Source organism: Salmo salar, chromosome 13, assembly GCF_965601325.2.
Source record: "Salmo salar chromosome 13, fSalSal1, whole genome shotgun sequence".
Lineage (NCBI taxonomy): Eukaryota > Metazoa > Chordata > Actinopteri > Salmoniformes > Salmonidae > Salmo > Salmo salar.
Window position 1 is genome coordinate 93,537,214 of NC_138303.1, and position 26,478 is coordinate 93,563,691.

The window sequence follows — 26,478 nt, forward strand, 5'->3', positions numbered from 1 at the left end:
GTTATTTAATAAAGAATAAACAAACACGAACTCCAAAACCAAAGTCCATAAAAAGAACATGGGTAAAAAAATACCCGTAGCACACCAAATACAAAAATCACGAAGCCGATAACAAAACAATCTCGGACAAGGACATGAGGGAAAACAGAGGGTTAAATACACAACATGTAATGAATGTAATTGAAAGCAGGTGTGTAGACTAATCAGCCAAAACCAATGGAAAATGAAAAATGGATCAGTGATGGCTAGAAGACCGGTGACGTCGATCACCGAGCACCACCCGAACAAGGAGGGGCATCGACTTCGGTAGAAGTCGTGACACAGTAGTTGTGCTCATATGAACCAAACATTGACACATTCAGCCCAAAGCGGAAAGTTTAAAAAAATACAGAGCCGCCAAAGATACAGAGCATGTCTTTAAAGGTTTTTGAGAAGGTAATTACATAAATTCACTTTGATTAAAATCGCTTTATTGGTCAATTGCAAACAAGGTCCAACTAACTAAATAAACAGTCGATTTCAAACTAGGGATTTCATATGAACAAAACATCCAAAGCGGAAACACACACACACGCAACCCTCCGGTTGCTGGCTCATGCCTCTAACCCCTAGGCTATGTGCTGCCCCCACGTGATTTGATTAAGCTCAAAGCAAATTCAAGTTTCATTATAGATCCCTCTCCAAGGCTGTCTGATAATACAATTATTTTCTTAAAAGCAAACTAAACACACTCCAATTCTTACAGTACATAATCATTCAAAAATGATACACTTTTGGTGAGTGGTTTCCTATTTTAATGTTATCTCAATAAAAAAGAGAAGACCACATCCTTTACATTATTCCTTGCTACAATAACATCCCAAATCAGAATGAAAATATTGTATTTTACAGTACAAATATACAGTGTGTATGGATATTCAAAGACCAAGACATGCTCAAATCTGTAGATGCAATCAAGAATCGGCAGGCTGCAGTATTTACCTACTTAAAATGAATTTTATCTGTAACTGATTAAGGCCAAATTAATTCAATGAATGCATGCCATTTAGTCCACAGGAGGTTGCTGAGGGGAGAACGGCTCATAATAAATGGCAGGAATAGAGAAAATGGAATCAAACACATGCAAACCATGTGTTTGATACCATTCCAACTGTTCCACTCCAGTCATTAGAACGAGCACGTTCTCCCCAATTAAGGTGCCACCAACCTCCTGTGATTTAGTCATTTAAGTGTAGATGAAGAACAATAATCAAATATTTATCTTGATGGAAGTCACACAATTGTAAAAAACATTATGAATTTCAAAAAATAAAATAGGAGGTATAGAGATGATTAAATATGGGAATGAGATAGATTTCACATTCTTTGGTCTTTAGAGGGCAGCACAGACAAGTTGCATATCATTGTTCCCATTTCTAACAGTCAACAAATGCTTGTTTATGTGGGCTTGATTCTTAAAACATTTGCACAAGTCTGACACACATTTTACTTGAAACTACTATCTGCCATAGGAAATGTGCAGTATGCTATACTGCTAGGCTGGTCAGTTAAACTTTGGAAATAAGTACTTTGTTTCTATTGGTCAGTGACTTTTTAATGTACATGGAAATAAGTACTTTGTTTCTATTGGTCAGTGACTTTTTAATATACATGGAAATTCTAACCTGTTTTGATTCCAAACTGATGGCAGTGGCAGCAAAACAGTTTAGGTGTGCATGACGGTATAGAAGAGACGTGCAAATGTTTATAGCTTATTCCACACAGTGCCCTAGATATACTAGGAGGTAAATTGCATTCACTTCAATCATGGAGCTGCATAATTGGCTATCGCTTTATTAATAGCGTATTACATTGTTATTACTGGATTGTTGCATTATTATTGATTCATGGCATTTAGAGCATTGTGAATACTCTTGCATAAAATATGGAGTGATAGATACAGGCATGCTAAATTCATAACATACCTACTGCTAACCTGTGTATATTTGCATAGTTGCACATATATATATTTTTTTATCCAATAAATTTGTTAAAACAAAGTGTGTTTTAGAGGCTACTAGATAGTAGAAGCTTAAACCGTCACCCAAAACTATTAAACAGAGCTATGTAATAGTTGGTCAGAGAAGGTAAAGTATGCCCTAACTGGCCACTAAATAAAAACACCATAGAAGAGTGCTTGTGCATTATAGTAATAAAAAAAAGTGGAAGATCCTCACTTGCACAGGGTCGTCGTGTCCATATTCAAAAAGCGAATGTTCATTCTCGTCTCGATCTCGATATCTTTCAGTATCTGAGAAGAAAATGTTGTTTTACTACCAGTATAGTACTTAGTTACTAAACTCTGACGATACCTTCAACTATTGTGTACTTTAATAACAACAATTGTGCTGCTATTGTTTGAGGGGCAATCTGCAGTTTTGTCAAACAGCAGAGAGATAGGGCTGGAGAAATGTAACCACTTTAGATTTTCAAAGACAGAGCTACAGATGCAAGGACTGACCATCCACCAGAAATTAAAATGATAGTTTTAACCATATTTTGATGCTATACAGTATTTATTTGCAATATCATCGTTTACAAACAACGGAGTAAAACAAGCTTTTATTTTGGGTTCTAATGGGATGTGACAGTTGAACTAAGGTCATGAGGCATTTAAAAGTTAGAATTAAGCAATGAGGCCCGGGGGGTGTGGTATATGACCAATATACCACGGCTAAGGGCTGTTATAACGCGGAGTGACTGGATACAGCCCTTAGCAGTGGTATATTATTGCTATTATAAACTGGTTACCAACTTAATTAGAGCAGTTTTGTCATACCCATGGTACATGGTCTGATATACCACAGTTGTCAGCCAATCAGCATTCAGGGCTCCAACCACCCAGTTTATAATCTTCATTAATCAATGGGCATATATCGTTAATTTAAAAGTAAAAAAATGGATGTAAGGAGTGCAGATCACGCCTTTAAAGAACAGTGATGATTTAAATGGGCTCTCCAGCGAAGCTCACTTAAATAATCTATACTTTATTTAATAATAAAAACCATTTAAAAAGAAAACTATAGCCATGACTCTTACCAACAACAAAAAAACGATTTTATTTGACAAAATAATGTTTTATAACAAACCTTCAGAAAATGTTCAAAAGTGATCCCCTCGTAAAACTCATCTGGTTCCTGAGAATGAGATGATTGAATATGGTATTGAAAAAAACATTTAGAATAGTCAGATATCATATTGCAGCTCATTCCAGATCTAAAACTCAGAGTGAGGAAAAAAACATTTTAAAAAAAGCAGCCGTACCATGTGACCCATGGAAATACTGGCTACCTCCAGCATGGCAGCATCTGCTATTCCTTTAGCCGTTTCCTTTCCCAGGGCTCCGCTCCGAGACAGCAGCTCCTCCACTACCTACAGTACACTCAGAGGAAAGGCAGTCATGGTTACAATACATAGTGATAGGCAGATAAAGTATTAGAAAGATAGGGCTGGGCAATGGCTTACATGTCGATACTCCTCCAGAGTGATTGTTCCATCGTTGTCTGTGTCGTGCATGTTAAACAGGACTGGGAAAGAAAATAAAGACAATCTTACACGAACTCTTTACAAATATTTGCTTACCAAAGGCTTACCTGGATGTGTCATGAGGCATCACTGTAATGCATTTGCTGATTAATGCTGTATATGGGATACAGATCTGTTGTATGCGTACCTGCTATCCCAGCAGAACGTTCAGAGATAATTGATTCCTATATGTATTCCAGTCACAGTGTGAGCCATAGTACACATCAAACCGTGTACAGTGTTCTGAATGTCATTGTAGAAAGTACACAAGCTAATAAGGAACTGAATCCACATGTGCTGTCTGCTGTAGTTATTGCTTGTGATTCATGTATGTATTTACGCACCTGTTGTGTGTACCGAAAGAGACACCCAAAGAATTATTATATCCATTTATATATTATTATATCTATTTCAGCACAGTGTTACATTTGGTAGTGAAACTATACTATAATGCAAAACATCCATCTTAACACCAATCCATACTGTAACATTTTAATAAAAGGTACTCACAGCGGAGTTTCTCCCTCCTGACCTTCTCTCTCTGTTCCTCTGTCATGTTCAGTGCTGGAGGTCTGAAGTGGGACATCACCACAAGGAACTCCTCAAAGCTGATCTCTTCAACTGTCCCGTCACCATTCTGATGGAAGTTTCTATAGAGGTATAAGAGCAAGGAACATAAATATCTCCATCTTGTGGATAGATGAGATCACTGCATGACATCCTAGGCACGTCATGGATACTGAACGCAATATGGTAGTAGCTCAACTTTGCCTATTGCTAGCTAAGGTTGTATTATTGTCATATGGATTATAAACTCAGCAAAAAATAAATAAAAAAAGTCCCTCTTTCAGGACCCTGTCTTTCAAAGATAATTCGTAAAAATCCAAATAACTTCACAGATCTTCATTGTAAAGGGTTTAAACACGGTTTCCCATGCTTGTCCAATGAACCATAAACAATTAAATGAACATGCACCTGTGGAGCGGTCGTTAAGGACACGGTTATGAAAACCTAGGACACTAAAGAGGCCTTTCTACTGACTCTGAAAAACACCAAAAGAAAGATGCCCAGGGTCCCTGCTCATCTGCGTGAACGTGCCTTAGGCATGCTGCAAGGAGGCATGAGGACTGCAGATGTGGCCAGGGCAATAAATTGCAATGTCCGTACTGTGAGACGCCTAAGACAGCGCTACAGGGAGACAGGACGGACAGCTGATGGCAGACCACGTGTAACAACACCTGCACAGGATCGGTACATCCGAACATCACACCTGCGGGACAGGTACAGAATGGCAACAACAACTGCCCGAGTTTCACCCGTAACGCACAATCCCTCCATCAGTGCTCAGACTGTACGCAATAGGCTGAGAGAGGCTGGACTGAGGGCTTGTAGGCCTGTTGTAAGGCAGGTCCTCACCGGCAACAATGACGCCTATGGGCACAAACCCACCGTCGCTGGACCAGACAGGACTGGCAAAAAGTGCTCTTCCCTGACGAGTCGCGGTTTTGTCTCACCAGGAGTGACGGTCGGATTTGCGTTTATCATCGAAGGAATGAGCGTTAAACTGAGGCCTGTACTCTGAAGCGGGATCGAATTGGACGTGGAGAGTCGGCCATGGTCTGGGGCTGTGTGTAACAGCATCATCGAACTCAGCTTGTTGTCATTGCATGCAATCTCAACGCTGTGCGTTAAAGGGAAGACAACCTCCTCCCTCATGCGGTACCCTTCCTGCAGGCTCATCCTGACATGACCCTCCAGCATGACAATGCCACCAGCCATACTGCTCGTTCTGTGTGTGATTTCCTGCAAAGACAGGAATGTCAGTGTTCTGCCATGGCCAGCGAAGAGCCCAGATCTCAATCCCATTGAGCACGTCTGGAACCTGTTGGATCGGAGGGTGAGGGCTAGGGCCATTCCCCCCCAGAAATGTCTGGGAACTTGCAGGTGCCTTGGTGGAAGAGTGTGGTAACATCTCACAGCAAGAATTGGCAAATCTGGTGCAGTCCATGAGGAAGAGATGCACTGCAGAACTTAAGCAGGTGGTGGTCCCACCAGATACTAAATGTTACTTTTGATTTTGACCCCCCCTTTGTTCAGGGACACATTATTCCATTTCTGTTAGTCACATGTCTGTGGAACTTGTTCGGTTTATGTCTCAGTTGTTGAATCTTGTGAGAGGACGTTTCTGTTTTTGCTGAGTTCATATATGAAGAGTTTATTTCCAAAACACCAGAAATGATTGCTTATCGGTACATTCATGTGTGTGTAAACTGTTCTCAGATTTTAATTCATTGGATTTAGGTGTGTATTAAAATATGTTTTTATTTTGGCAAAATGCTATACATTGCATTCGGAAAAAGTATTCAGACCACTTCCCTTTTTCCACATTTTGTTACAGCCTTATTCTAAATTGATTAAATAAATTTTTTCCCCTACCCACAACACCCCATAATGTCAAAAGCAAAAAAAGGTTTAGACATTTTTGCAAATGTATTAAAAATACCTTACTTACATAAGTATTCAGACCCTTTGCTATGAGACTCGAAATTCACCTTAGGTGCATCCTGTTTCCATTGATCAACCTTGAAATGTTTCTACAATTTAGAGTCCACCTGTGGTAAATTCAATTGATTGGACATGGTTCGGCAAGGCACACACCTGTCTATATAAGGTCCCACAGTTGACAGTGCATGTCAGAGCAAAAACCAAGCCATGAGGTCAAAGGAATTGTCCATAGAGCTCCGAGACAGGATTGTGTTGAGGCACAGGTCTGGGGAATGGTACCAAACAATGTCTGCAGCATTGAAGGTCCCCAAGAACACAGTAGCCCCCATCATTCTTAAATGTAAGAAGTTTGGAACCACCAAGACTCTTCCAAGAGCTGGCCGCCCGGTCAAACTGTGCAATCGGGGGAGAAGGGCCTTGGTCAGGGAGGTGACCAAGAACCCAATGCTCACTCCGATAGAGCTCCAGTTCCTCTGTGGAGATGGGAGAACCTTCCAGAAGGACAACCAGCCCTGCAGCACTCCACCAATCAGGCCTTTATGGTAGAGTGGCAAAACGGAAGCCACTCCTCAGTAAAAGGCACAAGACAGCCTGCTTAGAGAGTTTGCCAAAGGCACATAAAGGACTCTCAGACCATAAGAAACAAGATTCTCTGGTCTGATGAAACCAAGATTGAACTCCTTAGCCTGAATGCCAAGTGTCATTTCTGGAGGAAACCTGGCACCATCCCTACGGTGAAGCATGGTGGTGGCAGCATCGAATCAAATAAAATTGTATTTGTCACATGTGCCGAATACAACAGGTATTGTTGTAACGGATCCATCAAATCCATTAGAAACAATAAAAACATCAGAATAAAAGTGAATGCCAATGTAATGTTTGTAGAGCTTCCAGACAGTTACTGAGCAATCACCTTACAGTGAAATGCTTACTTACAAGCCCTTAACCAACAATGCAGTTAAGAAAAATAAGTGTTAAGTAAAAAAAAAATAATGGATAAATAGAAAATAAAAGTAACATAATTAAACAGCAGCAGTAAAATAACAATAGTGAGGCTATATACAGGGGGTACCGGTACAGAGTCAATGTGCGCGGGCACTGGTTAGTCAAGGTAATTCCGGTAATATGTACATGTAGGTAGAGATAAAGTGACTATGCATAGATAATGAACAGAGTAGCAGCAGCGTAAAAGAGGGGTCTGGGTAGCCCTTTGTTGTGGGGATGTTTTTCAGCGGCAGGAGACTGGGAGACAGTCAGGATATAATGATATATAGGTGCCGATGGGGATGGCTGCCGTTTTAAGGGCTCCTAACCAACTGCGCTATTGTGTTTTTTCGCATTGTTTGTAACTTATTTGTACATAAAGTTGCTGCTACTGTCTCTTACAACTGAAAAGAGCTTCCGGACATCAGAACAGCGATTACTCACCTCAAATTGGACGAAAAAAAATGTATTTAATGAGTCTGACACGAAGGATATAGTACTTTCCGGAGACCAGGCCCAAATCCCTGTCATTCGCGTGAAGAAAAGGTAGAGATACAGAGGGAGGAGGTGGGGGTGCCTTGTGAGGATTCGGAGGAGAGTGAGTAAATTGGCACTACCATCGATTCAAATCAAAAAGTTTCTGTCAAGTGCGCCAAATACAACAGACCTTACAGTGAAATGCTTACTTACCGGCTCTAACTAATAGTGCAAAAAAAGGTATTAGGTGAACAATAGGTAAGTAAAGAAATAAAAACAGTAAAAAGACAGTGAAAAATAACAGTAGCGAGGCTATAAAAGTAGCGAGGCTACATACAGACACCGGTTAGTCGGGCTGATTGAGGTAGTATGTACATGTAAATATGGTTAAAGTGACTATGCATTGTCGTGTCTTTGGGGATACCATTAAACTGAAGATATGTTTATCAATTAGCTCCCTGTAATTATTATCACGCGATTAAACTGATTAATCGTTTAATTGTAATTAACTAGGAGGTCGGGGCACCAAGGAGAATATTCAGATTACAAAGCTATAATTTTCCTAATATAACTTTCCTATACTATAATATTATATTCTATTATAGTATAGGCCGATTATCTCCTAGTTTAAATGGTGTATTTACCTCTAGTCCAGTCTCATTCCAAACGTCGTAAATTGTTGTATCTGCACGAACCCAGTCTTTACTAAAATCATCCATACATCAATTGTCTTAAAATCATTTATTTACTACACTAAGTAATTAACAGAAAAATATACAAACAGTAATTATCGTCAACAAAGGATTGGTATCGGAATGTGCCCTTGTGGGCTAAACAGGCTGGTCGGCCTGTTGAACAATGGGTCATAAATGGTCAGCTGAGAAGTTTACACAGAGTTCATTAACAATTGACAATTGAAGGCTCACTCATTCGGGAACAATTGCAATCAATATATATATTTACGCTCAGTGTGTCGTTCTGATTCTTGTTGGAGAGTAGTTCTGTTGGGGAGTTTTGTCCGCGTTCTCTCTCTCTCTCGGTTATAATGGATCTTTCAGAGCGACATTCATTAATGTCGTCATAGAATGGTGGTTTCGTTGGTCTTCGCGTTCGATGATATAATTTACTTAGCTGCAGACTAATAATTAATATCAAAGACTTGTTCTTATTCTGTCGGTATCAATAGTCTAAAAAAGTTAACCACGTGGTATGGTTCACTTTCAGTAGAGGAATTGGAAGGTAGAACCTATGTGCCAACGGAGTGTAGGCCTGGTCTTGGTATTATGTAAATCAGGGAGTGTTTTATAGTGCCCATCGAACAGGCTGGTCAAATGACGCCTGGTCATGTATGTGTCCCTGAGGCGTGCCTATGACTGAGTTAGAATTGTATTTCTGTAACCAAATCTATCACATTACATCAGTACATAGCATCTCAATGTCTTACAAAAGCTTTATCCTTATTAATACATTCCATACACCCATATGAGGCAAGTCTTAAACTGAGTCTATTATATAAACAGTTTTATGGTAATATGGCTATATTGTCTCTTCTGAGTATCACAAAATTGTACCAAGCGGATGAGTTCGTAGCTGGATTCTTCACCAATCTTCCATACCTTCTCCAGCACACACGTCGCTCGGTTCTCCAATTCTATGAGTTGGAAGAATTTCCTTTGTCTCTCTATGAAACATGGGGTAGGAGATTCTCCTCAGAGGGTTTTTTACAACCCTGGGTTGGGGGGAAGGTAGGTTGGGTGATGGTACAAAGGGGAGGGGGTCAACTGTCCTTCCTGTACCCAAAGAGGCCAACGTCATGACAGCATATATGATGAACAGAGTAGCAGTAGCGTAAAAGAGGGGTTGGCGGGTGGTGGGACACAATGCAGATAGCCTGGTTAGCCAATGTGCGGGAGCACTGGTTGGTCGGGCTAATTGAGGTAGTATGTACATGAATGTATAGTTAAAGTGACTATGCATACATGATAAACAGAGAGTAGCAGCAGTGTGTAAAAGAGGGGTTTGTGGGGGGGGGGGGGGGGACACAATGCAAATAGTCTGGATAGCCATTTGATTACCTGTTCAGGAGTCTAATTGGCCAATGATCATTCACGAGCAATCACTGGAAAACAAACTTGATGAACTACGGTCGAGACTATCCTACCAACGGGACATTAAAAACTGTAATATCTTATGTTCCAGCTGAATCTGGTAATGAATGGTGTGGCTGTTGAACAAGTTGAGGAGACTAAATTACTTGGCGTTACCTTAGATTGTAAACTGTCATGGTCAAAACATATAGATTCAATGGTTGCAAAGATGGGGTGAGGTCTAGCCGTAATAAAGAGATGCTCTGCTTTTTTGACACCACATTCCAAAAAGCAAGTTCTGCAGGCTCTAGTTTTGTCTAATCTTGACTATTGTCCAGTTGTTTGGTCCTGTGCTGCAAGGAAATACCTAGTTAAGCTGCAGCTGGCCCAGAACAGAGCGGCACGTTTTGCTCTTAATTGTAATCAGAGGGCTGACATAAATACTATGCATGCCAGTCTCTCTTGGCTAAGAGTTGAGGAGAGACTGACTGCATCACTTCTTTTTGTAAGAAACATTGTGTTGAAAATCCCAAATTGTTCACATAGTCAACTTAAACAGCTCTGACACACACACTTATCCCACCTGACATGCCACCAGGGGTCTTTTCATAGTCCCCAAATCCAGAACAAATTCAAGAAAACATACAGTATTATATAGAGCTCTTATTGCATGGAACTTCCTGCCATCTCATATTGCTCAAATAAACAGCAAACCTGGTTTTAAAAAACAGATAAAGCAACACCTCGTGGCACAACGCCTCTCTCCTATTTGACCTAGACAGTTTGTGTATATGCATTGATATGTAGGCTATGTGTGCCTTTTTTAAAATGTATGTAGTTCTGTCCTTGAGCTGTTCTTGTCTAATGATCTGTCACTTATGTTTCATGTTTTGTGTGGACCCCTGGAAGAGTAGCTGCTGCTTTTGCAACAGCTAATGGGGATCCTAATAAAATACCAATAAAATATCACCGACACAAATAATATTGAGCTGGCTGGGTTTTCCGTGCATCGGCAGGACAGAGCAGCAATGTCTGGAAGGACGAGAGGTGGGAGTGTATGTCCATTTGTCAATACCTGCTGGTGCGCAATGTCTAACACTAAAGAAGTCTTGAGGTATTGCTCGCCTGAGGTAGAGTACCTCATGATAGTGTGGTCTACAGTTTATCTACCAAGAGAGTTATTATCTATATTATTCGTAGCCGTCTATTTACCACCCCAAACCGATGCTGGCACTAAGACCACACTCAACGATCTATGACAGTGACTGTACATACATATTCCAACCAGAAGTTATGGATTACAGGCAACATCCGCACCGAGCTAAAGGCTAGAGCTGCTACTTTCAAGGAGCGGGAGACTAATCCGGACGCTTATTAGAAATCCCACTATGCCCTCAGACGAACCATCAAACAGGAAAAGCATCAATACAGGACTAAGATTGAATCCTGCTACACTGGCTCTGAAGCTCGTCGGATGTGGCAGGGCTTGCAAACTATTACGGACATCAAAGGGATACCCAGCCGCGAGATGCCCAGTAACACAAGCCTACCGGATGAGCTAAATGCCTTTTATGCTCGCTTCGAGGCAAGCAACACTGAAGCGTGCACGAGAGCACCAGCTGTTCCGGACGACTATGTGATCACACTCTCCATAGCCGATGTGTGCAAGACCTTTAAAAAGGTCAACATTCCCAAGGCCGTGGGGCCAGATAGATTACCAGGGCGTGTACTCAGAGCAGAAGCGGACCAACTGTCAAGTGTCTTCACTGACATTTTCAACCTCTCCCTGACTGAGTCTGTAATACTTACATGTTTCAGGCAGACCATCATAGTCCCTGTGCCCAAGTATGCGAAGGGAACCTGCCTAAATTGCTACAGCCCATAGCACTCACGTCGGTAGCCATGAAGTGCTTTGAAAGGCTGGTCATGGCTCACATCAACACCATCATCCCGGAAAACCTAGACCCACTCCAATTCGCATACCACCTAAAACAGATCCACAGATGACGCAATCTCAATCGCACTCCACACTGTCCTTTCACACCTGGACAAAAGGAACACCTACAGTATATGAGAATGCTATTCATTGACTACAACTCAGCGTTCAACACCATAGTGCCCTCAAAGCTCATCACTAAGCTAAGGACCTTGGGACTAAACACCTCCCTCTGCAACTGGATCCTGAACTTCCTGACGTGCCTCCCCCACCTGGTAAGGGTAGGCAACAACATCTGCCACGCTGATCTTCAACACCGGGGCCCCTCAGAGATGAATGCCTAGTTCCCTGGTGTACTCTCCGTTCACCCACGACTGCGTGGCCAAACACGACTCCGTGGCCAAACACGACTCCAACACCATCATTACATTTGCTGACAACACAACAATGGTAGGCCTGATCAACGACAGTGATGAGACAGCCTATAGGGAGGAGGTCAGAGACCTGGCAGTGTGGTGTCAGGACAACAACCTCTCCCTTAATGTGAGCAAGACAAAGGAGCTGATCGTGGACTACAGGAAAAGAAGAGCCGAACAGGCCCCCATTAACATTGCTGGGCTGTATTGGAGAGGTAGAGAGTTTCAAGTTCACCAACAAACTATCATGGTCCAAACACCCCAAGACAATCGTGAAGAGGGCATGACAACACATATTCCCCCTCAGGAGACTGAAAGGATTTAGCATGGATCCTCAGATCCTCAAAAAGTTCCACAGCTGCACCAGAGAGCATCCTGACCGGTTGTGTCACCGCCTGTTATGGCAACTGCTCGGCATCCAACCATAAGGCGCTACAGACGGTAGTGCGTACAGCCCTATACATCACCGGGGCCAAGCTTCCTGACATCCAGGACCTATATACTAGGCGGTGTCAGAGGAAGGTCCACAAAAAAATTGTCAAAGACTCCAGTAATCAAAGTCTTAGACTGTTCTCTCTGCTACTGCACGGTAAGCGGTACCGGAGCGCCAAGTCTTATTCCAAAAGACTCCTTAATTAACAGCTTCTACCCCCAAGCTATAAGACTTCAACCCCCCCTCCCTTTGTTTTTACACTGCTGCTACTCGCTGTTTATTATCTATGCATAGTCACTTTACCCCTACCTACATGTACAAATTACCTCAATTAACCTGTACCCCTGTACATGGTACCGGTAACCCCTGTATATAGCCTCATTATTGTTATGTGATTTTATTGTGAAGACTTTATAAAAAATGTATTTTACTTTATGTAGCAAATATTTTCTTAAGTCAATTTCTTGAACTGCATTGCTGGTTAAGGGCTTGTAAGTAAGCATTTCACAGTAAGGTCTACACCTGTTGTATTCGTCGCATGTGACAAATACAATTTCATTTGATTGAGGGAAAGATTAACAGAGCAAAGCACAGAGAGATCCTTGATTAAAACCTGCTCCAGAGCGGTCTGGACCTCAGACTGTGGAGAAGGTTCACCTTCCAACATGACAATGACCCTAAGGCAGATACTATTGTGTATATATAGTGTATGTGGACACCCCTTCAAATTAGCTGTATCAAATCGAGCACACAGCCATGCAATCTCCATAGATAAAACATTGGCAGTAGAATAGCCTTAACTTTTTAAGGTATAGGGGGCAGTATTTTCGATTTCGGATGAAAAGCGTGCCCAGAGTAAACTGCCTAATACTCGGGCCCAGAGTCAAATATTTGCATATTATTAGTATATTTGGATAGAAAACACTCTGACGTTTCTAAAACTGTTTGAATGATGTCTGTGAGTATAACAGAACTCATATGGCAGACAAAAACCTGAGAAAAATCCAACCAGGAAGTGGGAAATCTGATGCTTGTAGTCTTTTCAAGTCATTGCCTATCTAACGCACAGTGACTTAGGGTTCATTTTGCACTTCCTACGGCTTCCACTAGATGTCAACAGTCTTTAGAAACTTGTTTCAGCTTTTGCAGTGAACAGAGAGCGAACAAGAAGGCCGGGAAGTTGGTGACTCAGAAAATGACATGAGTTCATTGGCGCCCGTTCACGTGATGAGGTAGCTGTGTTTCATAACGTTTTTCAAGACATTGGAATCGTCCGGTTGGAATATTATTGAAGTTTTATGTTTAGAAAGGCCCTAACGATTGATGCTATACAACGTTTGACATGTTTCTACAAACGTAAATATAACTTTTTTAGACTTTGTCGTGAAATTTTCGGCGCGCTTCCTACATTTGGAGTAGCTTACTGAACGCGCAAACAACAAGGAGGTATTTGGACATAAATTATGGACTTTATCGAACAAAACAACATTTATTGTGGACCTGGGATTCCTGGAAGTGGCTTCTGATGAAGATCAAAGGTAAGTGAATATTTATAATGCTATTTATGATTTTAGATGACTCCAAAATGGCGGGTATCTGTATTGCCTGATGTATTTTTCTGAGCGCCGTACTCAGATTATTGCAAAGTGTGCTTTCCCCGTGAAGCTTTTTTGAAATCTGTCACAGCGGTTGCATTAAGGAGATGTTTATCTATAATTCTTTGAATAACAGTTTAATATTTTATCAACGTTTATGATGAGTATTTTTGTAAATTGTTGTGCTCATTCACCGGCAGTTTTGGAGGCAAAATATTTTCTGAACATCACGCGCCAATCTAAAAATGTGGTTTTTGGATATAAATATGAACTTTATTGAACAAAACATACATGTATTGTGTAACATTGAGTGGTAGGAGTGTCATCTGATGAAGATCGTCAAAGGTTAGTGCTTCATTTTAGCTGCATTTCTGGTTTTTGTGACCCCTCTCCTGCTTGGAAAACGGCTGTGTGGTTTTTCTTGTGTTGGCACTGTCCTAACATAATCTAACTTTATGCTTTCGCCGTAAAGCCTTTTTTAAATCGGACAATGTGGTTGGATTAAGGAGAGGTGTATCTTTAAAATGGTGTAAAATAGTGTTTGAGAAATTTGAAAAATGACATTTTGTTGATTTGAATTTGCCGCCCTGATATTTCACTGGCTGTGTCGCTAGCATCCCACGTAGCCCACAGAAGTTAATGAAGAGCTCAGTAAATTTCAAACGTGGCACCGTCATTGGATGCCACCTTTCCAATAAGTTAGTTTGTCAACTGTCTGCCCTGCTTGAGCTGCCCCGGTCAACTGTAAGGGTTGTTATTGTGAAGTGGAAACGTGGAAACGGCTCGGCCACAAAGTGGTAGGCCACACAAGCTCACAGAAAGGGACCGCCGAGTGTTGAAGTGCCATGTCTAAAATCACCATGCACAATAACAAGCGTCGGCTGGAGTAGTGTAAAGCTTGTCACCATTGGACTCTGGAGCAGTGGAAACATATTCTCTGGAGTGATGAATCATGCTTCACCATCTGGCAGTCCGACGGCCGAATCTGGGTTTTGCGGATGCCAGGAGAACGCTACCTGCCCGAATGCATAGTGCCAACTGTAAAGTTTGGGGGAGGAGGAATAAAGGTCTGGGGCTGTTTTTCATGGTTCGGGCTACACCCCTTAGTTCCAATGAAGGGAAATTTTAACACTACAGCATACAACGACATTCTAGACGATTCTGTACTTCCAACTTTGTGGAAGGCCCTTTCCTGTTTCAGCATGACAATGCCCCCAAGCACAAAGTGAGGTCTATACAGAAATTGTTTGTCGAGATCGGTGTGGAAGACCTTTCACTGGCCTGCACAAAGCCCTGACCTCTACCCCATCAAACACCTTTGGATGAATTGGAATGCCGACTGCAAGCCAGACCTAATCAACCTACATCAGTGCCTAACCTTACTAACACTCGTGGCCCGAATGGAAGGAAGTCCCCGCAGCAATTTTCCAACCCTTTCAAAGGCACTTACATTTTTTTGTCTTTCCCATTCACCCTCAATGGCACACATACACAATCCATTTCTCAATTATCTCAATGCTTAAAAATCCTTCTTTAACCTGTCTACATCCCTTAATCTACACCGATTGAAGTGGATTTAACAAGTGACATCAATAAGGGATCATAGCTTTCACCTGGTTACACCTGGTCAGTCTGTCATGGAAAGAGGAAGTTTTCTTAATATTTTGTATACTTTCTGTTTTGCTGAAAAAACATTATTTGTCTCTCTGAAATGAAACCATCAAGTGATTGAAAATAAATACATGCCTATCTGTCATTAAGGAACCCTATGCCATGATTAGATTGGTGTTTTTTTCACTCTTACATAAGTTCTTTAAAACAATAAAAGCTCATTTGTCAAGATTTCTGAAAATGGATATATATCATTTTGGAAAGAAACTTAATATTCAATCCTTTCCGGTCTACACAAGTGCTAGTTGGTACTGGCTAACGGCTAGGGGCTAAAGGCTAGGGGTTGTTTCTAGATGAGGTTGACATCTCTTTGAGGCACCACCAAACCTACTGTTTAATGAAAATCACACTATGTAGGTAGATGGGTTATAGCTAGGGGCATCTTGAGAGAAGTTCACTTTTTGGGTTATAGCTAGGGGCATCTTGAGAGAAGTTCACTTTTTGGGTTCTATTTTCGACTGGTGTTATTAAGCCAGCCCAATTGTCAAATGCACGCTCGTTAGCAATTTTGATTTGTTAAAGCCGGCGCTCTGCTATTTTCTAAACCTTGCGCCAGGATTGGTAATTGACGTGTCTTATATCAGCTTGCTTGCGTTGAGGTGGGAGGGTAAGAAATATCTGAGGTGTGCCCTTAAAAAACATGCGCCAAAGGGCGCAGTTGGTGATGGCATGGATCTTGCCAGCGGAGGCACACAGTAGACTAATCAATAGAATGGTGTATCCCCAATGTTATATTAAAATAGCACTTTTGGGAGCAGCAAAAACAGTCAACACCCTTTTCTTCTTTTACTTGTCCATTCGGACAACTTAAATCTATATTCTTCTTGTCCAACATTTTTATTTACCGGAGAAGCGTTAATGTCAAGCCCTGAATGTGTGTCTAAAAAACCAAAATGTGTCTTGAAACCACAACGTCTCATTATAGGCTATGGATATTATTTATATCCAGCTCCTGTCAAACTTTGGACTCATTATGCTCGATGCCCATTGAATGAAATATGCCTATTTAGAAACATCAAGTTGTTAAAGTCTAATTATTGTTTTTCATTTATATAAAAAGAAAAGGCATCTTCCACTGTCATCTGTTGGATCTGAATGTCAAATTGCAGGAAGTCCAATCGCTGTCCATGGTGTGGAATCAACTATTGATAAATGCCTGTTTCTTTGCCTTTACAATTCTACTTCGCCATATCAATGTCGAAGGTAGACTAATCTTATTATAACATTTACAAATCTTGTTACAAGTTGAAGCAACCACATAAAAAGCATTAAGAGCAGGTTTTCATTGGCCAGTGAGTGATCAAGCCCTCGTCACACCAACAACTTATATTAATTCAAAGAAAGCCTGCCTCTTTACGCTAATGCCAGGTGTTACGCCCATTATTCCCGCTGTCAAAATAGCTCAAATATTTCAGACACACCACCACTCAACTGCGCCGCGCAAGTGAGCTAAGATTTACCTTGCGTTTGGTTTGTTAAAACAGAGCCCTTAGTCTTGTACTTATTGAGGCACTTAATGGGAACACGATAATCTACCTTTTGTCAAAGAAGGCCTCTATAATTTGGGTGCGGATTGGATTGCATGCCAGGTCTGGAATTGTGTCGAGGTCAGCTCTCCTAAAGTTAAAAGACAAGGAGATAATTAAAAGGTGCGCACCAGGAAGCTGGTCACTTATAACATCTTGCTAAACAAAAGCCAAACCAAAACCGGTTAGGCCAGTTTATTATAAAGAAATGGGAAGAACCACTTCACCAGAAATGTATTATGCCAGGATACACTCATGCATGTCCCCATAGTAACAGCACAAGTTAAAAATAAAGTGTGTTAGAATGGGCCTTTACAGTGTGTATGAATGTCAAACATTATTAGGGAGTCCTACCTCAGCGTGTCTTCATTGTGGCTCAACTGCTTGAATCTTTTGTTCAGGATTCCAATTTGCTCGAAGGAAACTGAGGAACAAAAAAAGGACTGTCATGAGTCCAAGACAGAGGGACATCCTGCCAGCCTACCACATCAGGTTAGAGACATAGATGGATGAAGGAGAACTCAAATGTATCTTATTAGCAAAATGCCAGGCAACACATAAGTTAACACTGAATGAGCAGGAAACCATGACGGACTGCAGAGTAATGATGTTAACGGAACACAATTGTTTTTTAACTTTTGCCAACTACAATTTATGTTTGTGTCTTGTTGTTATGTCTAATTTATCATTCAGTTTGCCTGATTTGACATCCTCGGGACTAACACTGTATACACACACAGTATAAGCAGAGAGTAGGGCTGAATGTTTATTCAGCATCTATTTTTAGTTGATGCCAGTGGATTTGTATATTCAAATGTAAAAATGATTTCACATTGCATTCTCTCATTGTAGTTTATAGAAAGACAGTAATAAATGTGTATTAAACTGTGTATTACATGTAATGATGAGCTCAAAGTATTAAAATGCATTCAAACAAGGACTGATAACTAACAATCGCCACAATATTTGAATTATGAGAGAGTGGGTGAGTGAGTGTGAGTGTTTCAGTGTGTGAAAAAGAGGCTGCCGAGGGAAGAACAGCTCATAATAATAGCTGGAACAGAGTGAATGGAATGTTATCAACCATATCTTGGATGAGTTATTTACTATCCCATTGAATCCATTCTAGCCATTACTATGAGTCCGTCCTCCCCAATTATGGGGCGACCAGCCGCATGTGATATATTCCTAGGTATATTGTATGAGCATACCAGTATGTGAAGATCTAATATTGGATTACCAGTGGTATGAGGAAACTCACTGATGGTGGGGATTTCAGACAATAGAGATGGTGAAGAAAACCAGTCTGTTCATGGCCTCATTGCTTGCATGTTTTTCTGAAGCTATACACAAAGTATCTAATCTATTATTCATGGTGGTCAGTCAGGCCTACACTGTTATTTGTTTATTTGGATCCCCATTAGCTTTTGCAGAAGCAGCAGCTACTCTTTCTGGGGTTCACAAAAAACATGACATGCAACAAAACACTGATACACAAGGACAGTCACACAAATTTAAAATACAACGATATACACTGTCCCCTCACAGTGGGGGCAGTGACTGTCCCCACCGTTCCATGAGATATAATTCAATTATTTTTTACGGTAATTCTGCTGTTTGCTTGAGTTGGAAGGGAGTTCAATGCGATCATGGCTCTGTATAATACAATGCATTGTCATGAACTCGTTTTGGACTCGGGGACTGAAGAAACCCCTGATGGCATGTCTTGTGGGGTATGCATGTGTGTCTGAGCTGAATATTATTTGATTGTGCAGACAATCTGGAATCTTCATCGCAAGAATATTTCTCATAACTAGAAGAGATCTAGAAGAAATCTAACAATATAGCTTCAACTATCATCTTATTGTCCATTTCTTTTAACCAATTATCTGTCATCGGAGTCAGCGCAGTACAAGGTGAGTGCTCTACCCCAATTTTCGGGGTATCCAAAAGGAAATGCCGGCGTTAGAGGCAAGAGAGGGGAGTCCTGGCAAGATTAAGGCCAAGGGAGAACCATTCTATAAAATAGATTACCTCTGATTGCGGATTTGCTACCAATGGGACTCTCGTAACTGTAATACTCCCTGCTTTTCTGAAAAATTGCTTTCAGACAAGACACCCCCCAATGGCTATCCAACTCGATGGATTCTCCACATAGATGACACAATGTCAATTACACTCCACACTGCCCTCACCCACCTAGAAAAGAGGAATACCTATGTGAGAATAATGTTCATTGACTACAGCTCAGCTTTCAACACCATTTTCCCCTCCAAGCTCATCACCAAGCTTAGGACCCTGGGACTGAACATCTCTCTCTGCAACTGGATACTGGACTTCCTGATGGCCGACCCCAGGTGAAGAGGGTAGGCAACATCACCTCTGTCACGCTTACCCCACAGGGGTGTAAGCTTAGTCAACTTCTGTTCACCCACGATTGCTCCAACACCATCATCAAGTTTGCTGAAGACACGACAGTGGTAGGCCTGATCACTGGCAACGATGAGACCGGGCGGAGGTCAGTGACCTGGCAGTGTGGTGCCGGGACAACAACCGCTCCCTCAACATCAGTAAGACCAAGGAGCTGATCATGGACTACAGGAAATGGGGGGAGCATGCCCCCATCCACATCAACAGGGCTGAAGTGGAGCATGTCAAGAGCTTCAAGCTCTATGGTGTCCAAATCACTAAAGACACAAAATAGTTCACACACACACACGTGCGCACAGTCGTGAAGAAGGCGCGACAGTGCCGCTTCCCCCTCAACAGGTTGAAAAGTTTTGGCGTGGGCCATCAAATCCTCAAACAGTTCTACACTGCACCATTGAGAGCATCCTGACTGGCTGCATCACTGCTTGTTATGGCAACAGCACTGTCCTGGATCACATGGCAATGTGAGGGTGGTACAGACAGCCCAGTGCATGGCAGGGGCCGAGCACCCTGCCATCCAGGACCTCTTATCAGGTGGTGTGAAAGGAAGGCCTGAAAAATCGTTAAAGACACCACCCAAGCCATAGACTGTTCTCTCTGCTTCCGCACGGCAAGAGGTACCGGTGCATCAAGTCTGACACAAACAGGCTCCTGAACAGTTTATATCCCCAAGCCTTAAGACTGCTAAATAGCTACACAGACTACCTGTCCCTTGTATTTTATTTTTTCACTGTCTCTAGCACACTGACAGGATTGTACACACTCACTGACACTCCAACACACACACATTTATACTGACTCTACACACCCGCACACTGTTATTTTTTTCATACAACCCTATACATACAACCCTATACTACCTTAAATCACTCCAGTAGGGTGCTTTACTATTTTTAGCCACTAGAATTACTTTAGCATCCTTCCACAGCTCTGGACACACACACACACCTTTAGGCTTTGGTTAAATATATAGCAAATAGAGGTGGCAATACATTCTGCTACCATACCCAATAGTTTCCTATCAATGCTGTCTATACCTGGTGGCTTGTCGTTATTGATGGATAACAATAGTTTCCTATCAATGCTGTCTATACCTGGTGGCTTGTCATTATTGATGGATAACAATAGTTTTTCCATCTGTCCCACACTAACTTGACTAAATCAAAACAGCAATCCTTCGCTTCCATTATTAGATATTTTATACAAAAATATGATGGATCACTGTTCAATGTTTTCATTTCACTTCTGAGTTTTTCCACTATAATAGCAAAATAGTAATTGAAGCGATTGGCATTATCGAAAGCTTTTGTTATAAATTAACTATCAACTTAAATGAACGATGGAGATAAATTGTGTTTTCTGCCCATTCTATGATTTAAGGTACTCCAAAGCCTTTTTCCATTGTGTTTTATGTCATTTATCTTTGTTTGGAAATATAATTGATTCTTCTTTTTGTTAAGTCACAAAATGTCTCAGTTTACAGTATATCAACCAATCAGATGAGCAGCCTGACTTGTTTGCCACCTCTTTTGCATAATTTCTTTGAACCATAAAATTTTTCAATTCATCATCCATCCAGGGGGCTCTAACAGTTCTCACAGTTAAGAAATTAACAGGTGCATGCTTTTCAATAATTGGCATTAATAATTTAACAAATACTTCCAACGCTGCATCTGGATTCACCTCATACACATCAGACCAACATAAATTTTCAACAAAAGACTCCTGAGAAAACATTATAAATTACTTTAGGCCCAACCTTTGGCACTTCGGCTTTCCTTATTATTGCCACAATGTTATGGTCACTACAGCTATTTGACCAAGGAGAGTGATGGACTGCTGCATCAGATGACCTGGCCTCCACAATCACGAGACCTCAACCCAATTGAGATGGTTTGGGATGAGTTGGACTGAAGAGTGAAGGAAAAGGTTTGAATCCAGGCTGTATCACAACCGGCCATGATTGGGAGTCCCATAGGGCGTCGCACAATTGGCCCAGCGTCGTCCTGGTTTGGCCGGTGTAGGCCGTTATTGTAAATAAGAATTTGTTCTTAACTGACTTGCCTAGTTAAATAAAGGTTACATACATTTTTACAACAACAAAAAAGCAGCAAACAAGTGCTCAGCATATGTGGGAACTCCTTCTAGACTGTTGGAAAAACATTCCTCATGAAGCTGGTTGAGAGAATGCCAAGAGTGTGCAAAGCTATCATCAAGGCAATGGGTAGCTACTTTGAAGAACCTCAAATATAAAATATATTTTGATTTGTTTAACACTTTTTTAGTTACTACATGATTTGATGTGTTATTTCATAGTGTTGATGTCTTCACTATTATTCTACAATGTAGAAAATAGTACAAATAAAGAAAAACCCTGGAATGAGTAGATGTGTCCAATATTTTGACTGGTACTGTATAGTATATGTCAGTCAGTCAGGTGGCTAGCTGCCGGGATAGACGTTGAAGGGCTTTGGCCAGTATTACTTTGCAAGAGAGAAGGCTGAAGTAAGAAACTAACGTTAAACAGAGCCTACCTCAGCAGGAGCAGAAAATAGGCTACTGAGTTCTCATAATAGCTTTGCTTTACAGAGAGTAGCAGATAGTGAGACAGATAGCGATGTGGCACTCAGTGGTGAGGCTGAGTCAGGCTGCAATGCATGCAGGAGGAAGCAGAAGAGAAAAGAGAGGAAACAAGCAGAGAGCGAGGTTATAGCAGTGGTTCCCAAACTTGGGATGGTTCATGTTGAAAGATATGTTTCAATATGAACATCTCCACATGGTCCATCTTCCCTATAGGTCGACATTAAAATGCAAACAATACAGTTCTAAAAATGTAATTTGTTTTTTGTTATATTGGTGGTTGTTCGTCTTATCTCCATCGCCCACTGGAGTTTATAGTTCCCATTACCCACTTTTTTTTTTACCACTACATCACTGATATTAATACAGAATCGTAAGTAATATTCTAATAATTTATGTGAATGTGATAATACAATCATCTGTGTTCTCCATTGATGTCTGTTTGTTAGGAGCTTGATTAGTAATGCCTAGGAATACAAATGCGAACACTATGTCATTTGAGAAAAGAGAGCCTAGCAATGTATAGAATATATGATTTTATGCAAGTCATCATTACAACTGACTGAACAGTCCCTGATGCTATGTGTCGGTGGGAATCATTTCTCATATTTACCCCCTTCCAGGGGTAGGCCTATAACATTACAAATTGTAAAGCTAATAGGCTATTTATTTGTAGATCGACAGAGATTAATGAACCTAAAGCAGCCAAGGTGATAATGGCTTGAGCCATTTTTGCTTGTTTTTGCTGTTCTCAAAATAACATTTTTTTAAATGTTTTATTTTATTGTATAGAAATCCAGTAAATGAGCTTCAACTATCAAAAAATGTCCTCTGATCAAACCTTAAGAATTAGCAGAGAGCCCAATCTGGAAATGTTATATACTTGTAGAGTATATTGTTCTAAACAATGTCTTGAAATTAACAAAATCATAAAGGGTACTTTGATATATAACATTAATATTTTTAGTGTTGAATAAATTCATATGAAAATTTGACATACTCCATATTTTAGAGCACACTATAATAAGTATAAAGACACCAAGATGTTGTTACAGGAGACATGTATAGGTCTTAATCCACAAATGGTTTGTGATACAAATGTAAAAAGCATGTCAAACATCCAATGAAGTTTCTATGTGAAAATTGCCAGAACAATCGGAGATAGCAAAAATATTTTCAGCTACACTGGCGTGGAATCGCCCTTTTAAGATTTAATAGTTGTAGCAACCATTTCCTGGTTGCTAAAATGCTAATAGTTCACCTAATTTCAGTTTGTGACAAAACAAGCAAGTATAGTGTAGATAATCATTCTACCATCTAAATTTGCTGTGAAATATATTTTCCATAACCAAAAATATTGTATTTTCAGCTGTTTGAAGATAGTGTACAAAACCGAAAGTAAAAGATGCAAAAACTAAACTTAAGAACGGGAAGCATAGAAATAGCGCACATAGAACCGATCTACCACTTCTTAGACTTGCTTTCAATGAGAAAGAAATGTGAGTTATCTGTCAATGTAAATTTGGTCAGGTAGCCCAAAAAGTTACATATTGCAGCTTTAAAAAATATAGGCGATTAATCTGGTCTAATACGATTATCAAGTCTAATTTCTTTCATCTGACTTTAGTCACAAGGACATTCCATATTTGATCAAACAGTCTTCTCATTATTCTGCTTTTAATTTGGACATGGTAGCTTATCTCATTGCAGGGTATCAGGAAAGACACTGCAGTAGGCCTACTAGATGCCTGACAATCATCAGACTGTGATACCTCAGGTTCACAGTCTGAGATTAACGCCATACATTTGATTTGAAAATGTCCTCTCACAAGCCAGAATGCTGAATACAATTGAATTTCAATGTATTCTACCAGTAGTCTGTGCGGGTTGTCCTTTTGTGGGTAGGAATTTTAGCAGAAATATCCACAGGAAAGTAATAAAATATTATTAAACTGACTTTCACTGGTACCTCCATTGATATGTCCATCCCCTGGCACATACGCAAAACAATGTAAACAAACGTCTACAGGGGGCCTCTAGGCAAGTATGCATGCATTGCCTGCGCATGCTTCAGGTAATCTGAACGCACTACCAGGCTTTTAAAAGTTAGTTTAATTATACTTTCATGTGGATATTGTCTCAACTGTCGCACTATATAGGAACCAACCCGACAGACAATCAGCAGAGTAAGTTCAAATGGAATTTCATTCAACATTCATGACACAGTGGACATGAAACTAGCTTTCCGGTTGTGTCAAAACCTTTTGCGCGCTGATGATGTCCAAGAGGGATAGCATCGGCGCCAACTAGCAGAAAAGATACTCATAGTAGTGCTGTAGCCTACAGATATATATAACTCATGCTGTTCTGCTATGGGAATAGCCCCCATAACATTTACCCCCACACTTGATGACGTGTATTATGAATATACTCATTATTGAGAATGAGGTTACGTATTGTGGGGGCGTTTCATTTCACAATAATGACACATTTTAGCGCAGGATTACATAGTCCCATAAAAATGCTTATTCTCAACAATTGTAATCTTATACTACAGAAAACAAACGTAATACTCACAGCCCGTCTTCTCTGCCAATTCTCTGTATTCGGGTTCATCAGATAATGACTGTAATGCGCCCATAACTCGAGAAACGCGCCAGCCGACCAATCCAGACGCATGGAAATACTGATTGGTCTCGCTCAGGATAACGCTGGTAACTACTGAAATCGAAACGGCGTCAGTTCAGTGGAACAGATACGTTTTCATTAGCACAGCCCCAACACCAACTCATGTCATTGGTCGATACCGGCTGCGCTCATAATTAAGTAATACGCCAGTTTCTTCAAGGTCCTAATGCATTTCAAGGTGTCATTCTCTGCAGACAGAGCGCGCACTTCCGCAACTTGGCAGTCTCCTTTGATCTAGTTGTCTCACTACTTCTTCTTCGTCTGGTTTTCTGGCAGACTAGACAGGCGCTTTGTTGTGTATTGCTGCCTTTCAGTTTGGAAAGTGCATTGTATTGCACATTTTGTTAACAGAAAAGGGAAACGAAAAAAGAGAGGACATTGCATCCCCATCTCTCTCTCTCTCTCTCTCTCTCTCTCTATATATATATATATATATATATATATATATATATATATATATATATATATATATATATATATATATATATATATATACCACTATCTCCAACACACCCGTCCACCCCTGCCCAATACTTTGGCCCCAACAGATCCTACAGCAGGTCATCAGCCTGGGAGGCTGGAACCCCCCTGTAGTTTTTCTGCACTAAAATCTCTGATACCCAAACACATCTATGCTTCTTCTTCTACCAATTCAATCTTCTGGGATTTCCTTTCCATCTGTGCGGTAAAATGCATGACCATAGCAATAAATTCCAAGAAGCCAACCTTACTAAAGCACAAACTGTTCTGGTCACTCTGTACTGACCTACTTTCCCATTCCTTTAGCACACCATCCTCTACTTTCCTCGCTGCCTCCGCATGTGACACTTTCTGCGCTCCTCTCATCCTGGAAACTTCAATCTGTCTCACTCGCACAGGACATTTCTGATCCCCAGCAACATGGCCACCACCACAATTGAAACACCCAACCTTTTCCGTGAAACTACACACTCTTTTGTCACAAGCCCTCCTGCACACTTCTCACATCTTTGAATCTCCCTCCTACGTACTGCTGCAACATGACCAGAAACTTGGCACCGGAAACACCGTAGTGGGTTCCGAATGTTCTCTTATTACTGTCAGCAGTGGCCTACTTAGGCTACACTGTAGTAGCTTATGGCTGTAAGACGGTTAGAATTTTTGTGAGGTCCGAAGTTTTTTATTGTATAGAAGTGTAGTAAATGAGCTTCAACTTGTACATTTCTAAACAAACAAAAAGGTTATATTTGGAGAACAGAAAAAAACAAGCAAAAATGACCCCAGCCATTATCACCTTGGCTGCTGTACACTACCTTTCAAAAGTTTGGGCTGCCTAGAAGGCCAGCATCCCAGAGTCGCCTCTTCATTGTTGACGTTGAGACTGGTGTTTTGCGTGTACTATTTAATGAAGCTGACAAGTTGAGGACTTGTGAGGCATCTGTTTCTCAAACTAGACACTCTAATGTACTTGTCCTCTTGCTCAGTTGTGCACCGGGGCCTCCCTCTCCTCTTTCTATTCTGGTTAGAGCCAGTTTGCGCTGTTCTGTGAAGGGAGTAGTACACAGTGTTGTATGAGATCTTCAGTTTCTTGGCAATTTCTCACATGG

The 26,478-nt window shown here is 40.9% G+C and overlaps 1 protein-coding gene across 1 annotated transcript; it reads right to left on the minus strand.

Moving 5' to 3' along the window:
• Window positions 1–403: 403 nt before the first annotated feature.
• LOC106568200 (calcineurin B homologous protein 3) lies at window positions 404–25,118 on the minus strand. Its single transcript, XM_014138328.3, has 8 exons — window positions 24,782–25,118; window positions 17,549–17,618; window positions 17,205–17,285; window positions 4,075–4,214; window positions 3,505–3,566; window positions 3,304–3,411; window positions 3,129–3,176; window positions 404–2,290 (listed from the first exon to the last, which is right to left on the minus strand). Exons 1-8 carry the CDS (start codon window positions 24,843–24,845, stop codon window positions 2,213–2,215), a joined length of 651 nt encoding a protein of 216 aa, XP_013993803.1. The 5' UTR covers window positions 24,846–25,118; the 3' UTR covers window positions 404–2,212.
• Window positions 25,119–26,478: the final 1,360 nt, after the last annotated feature.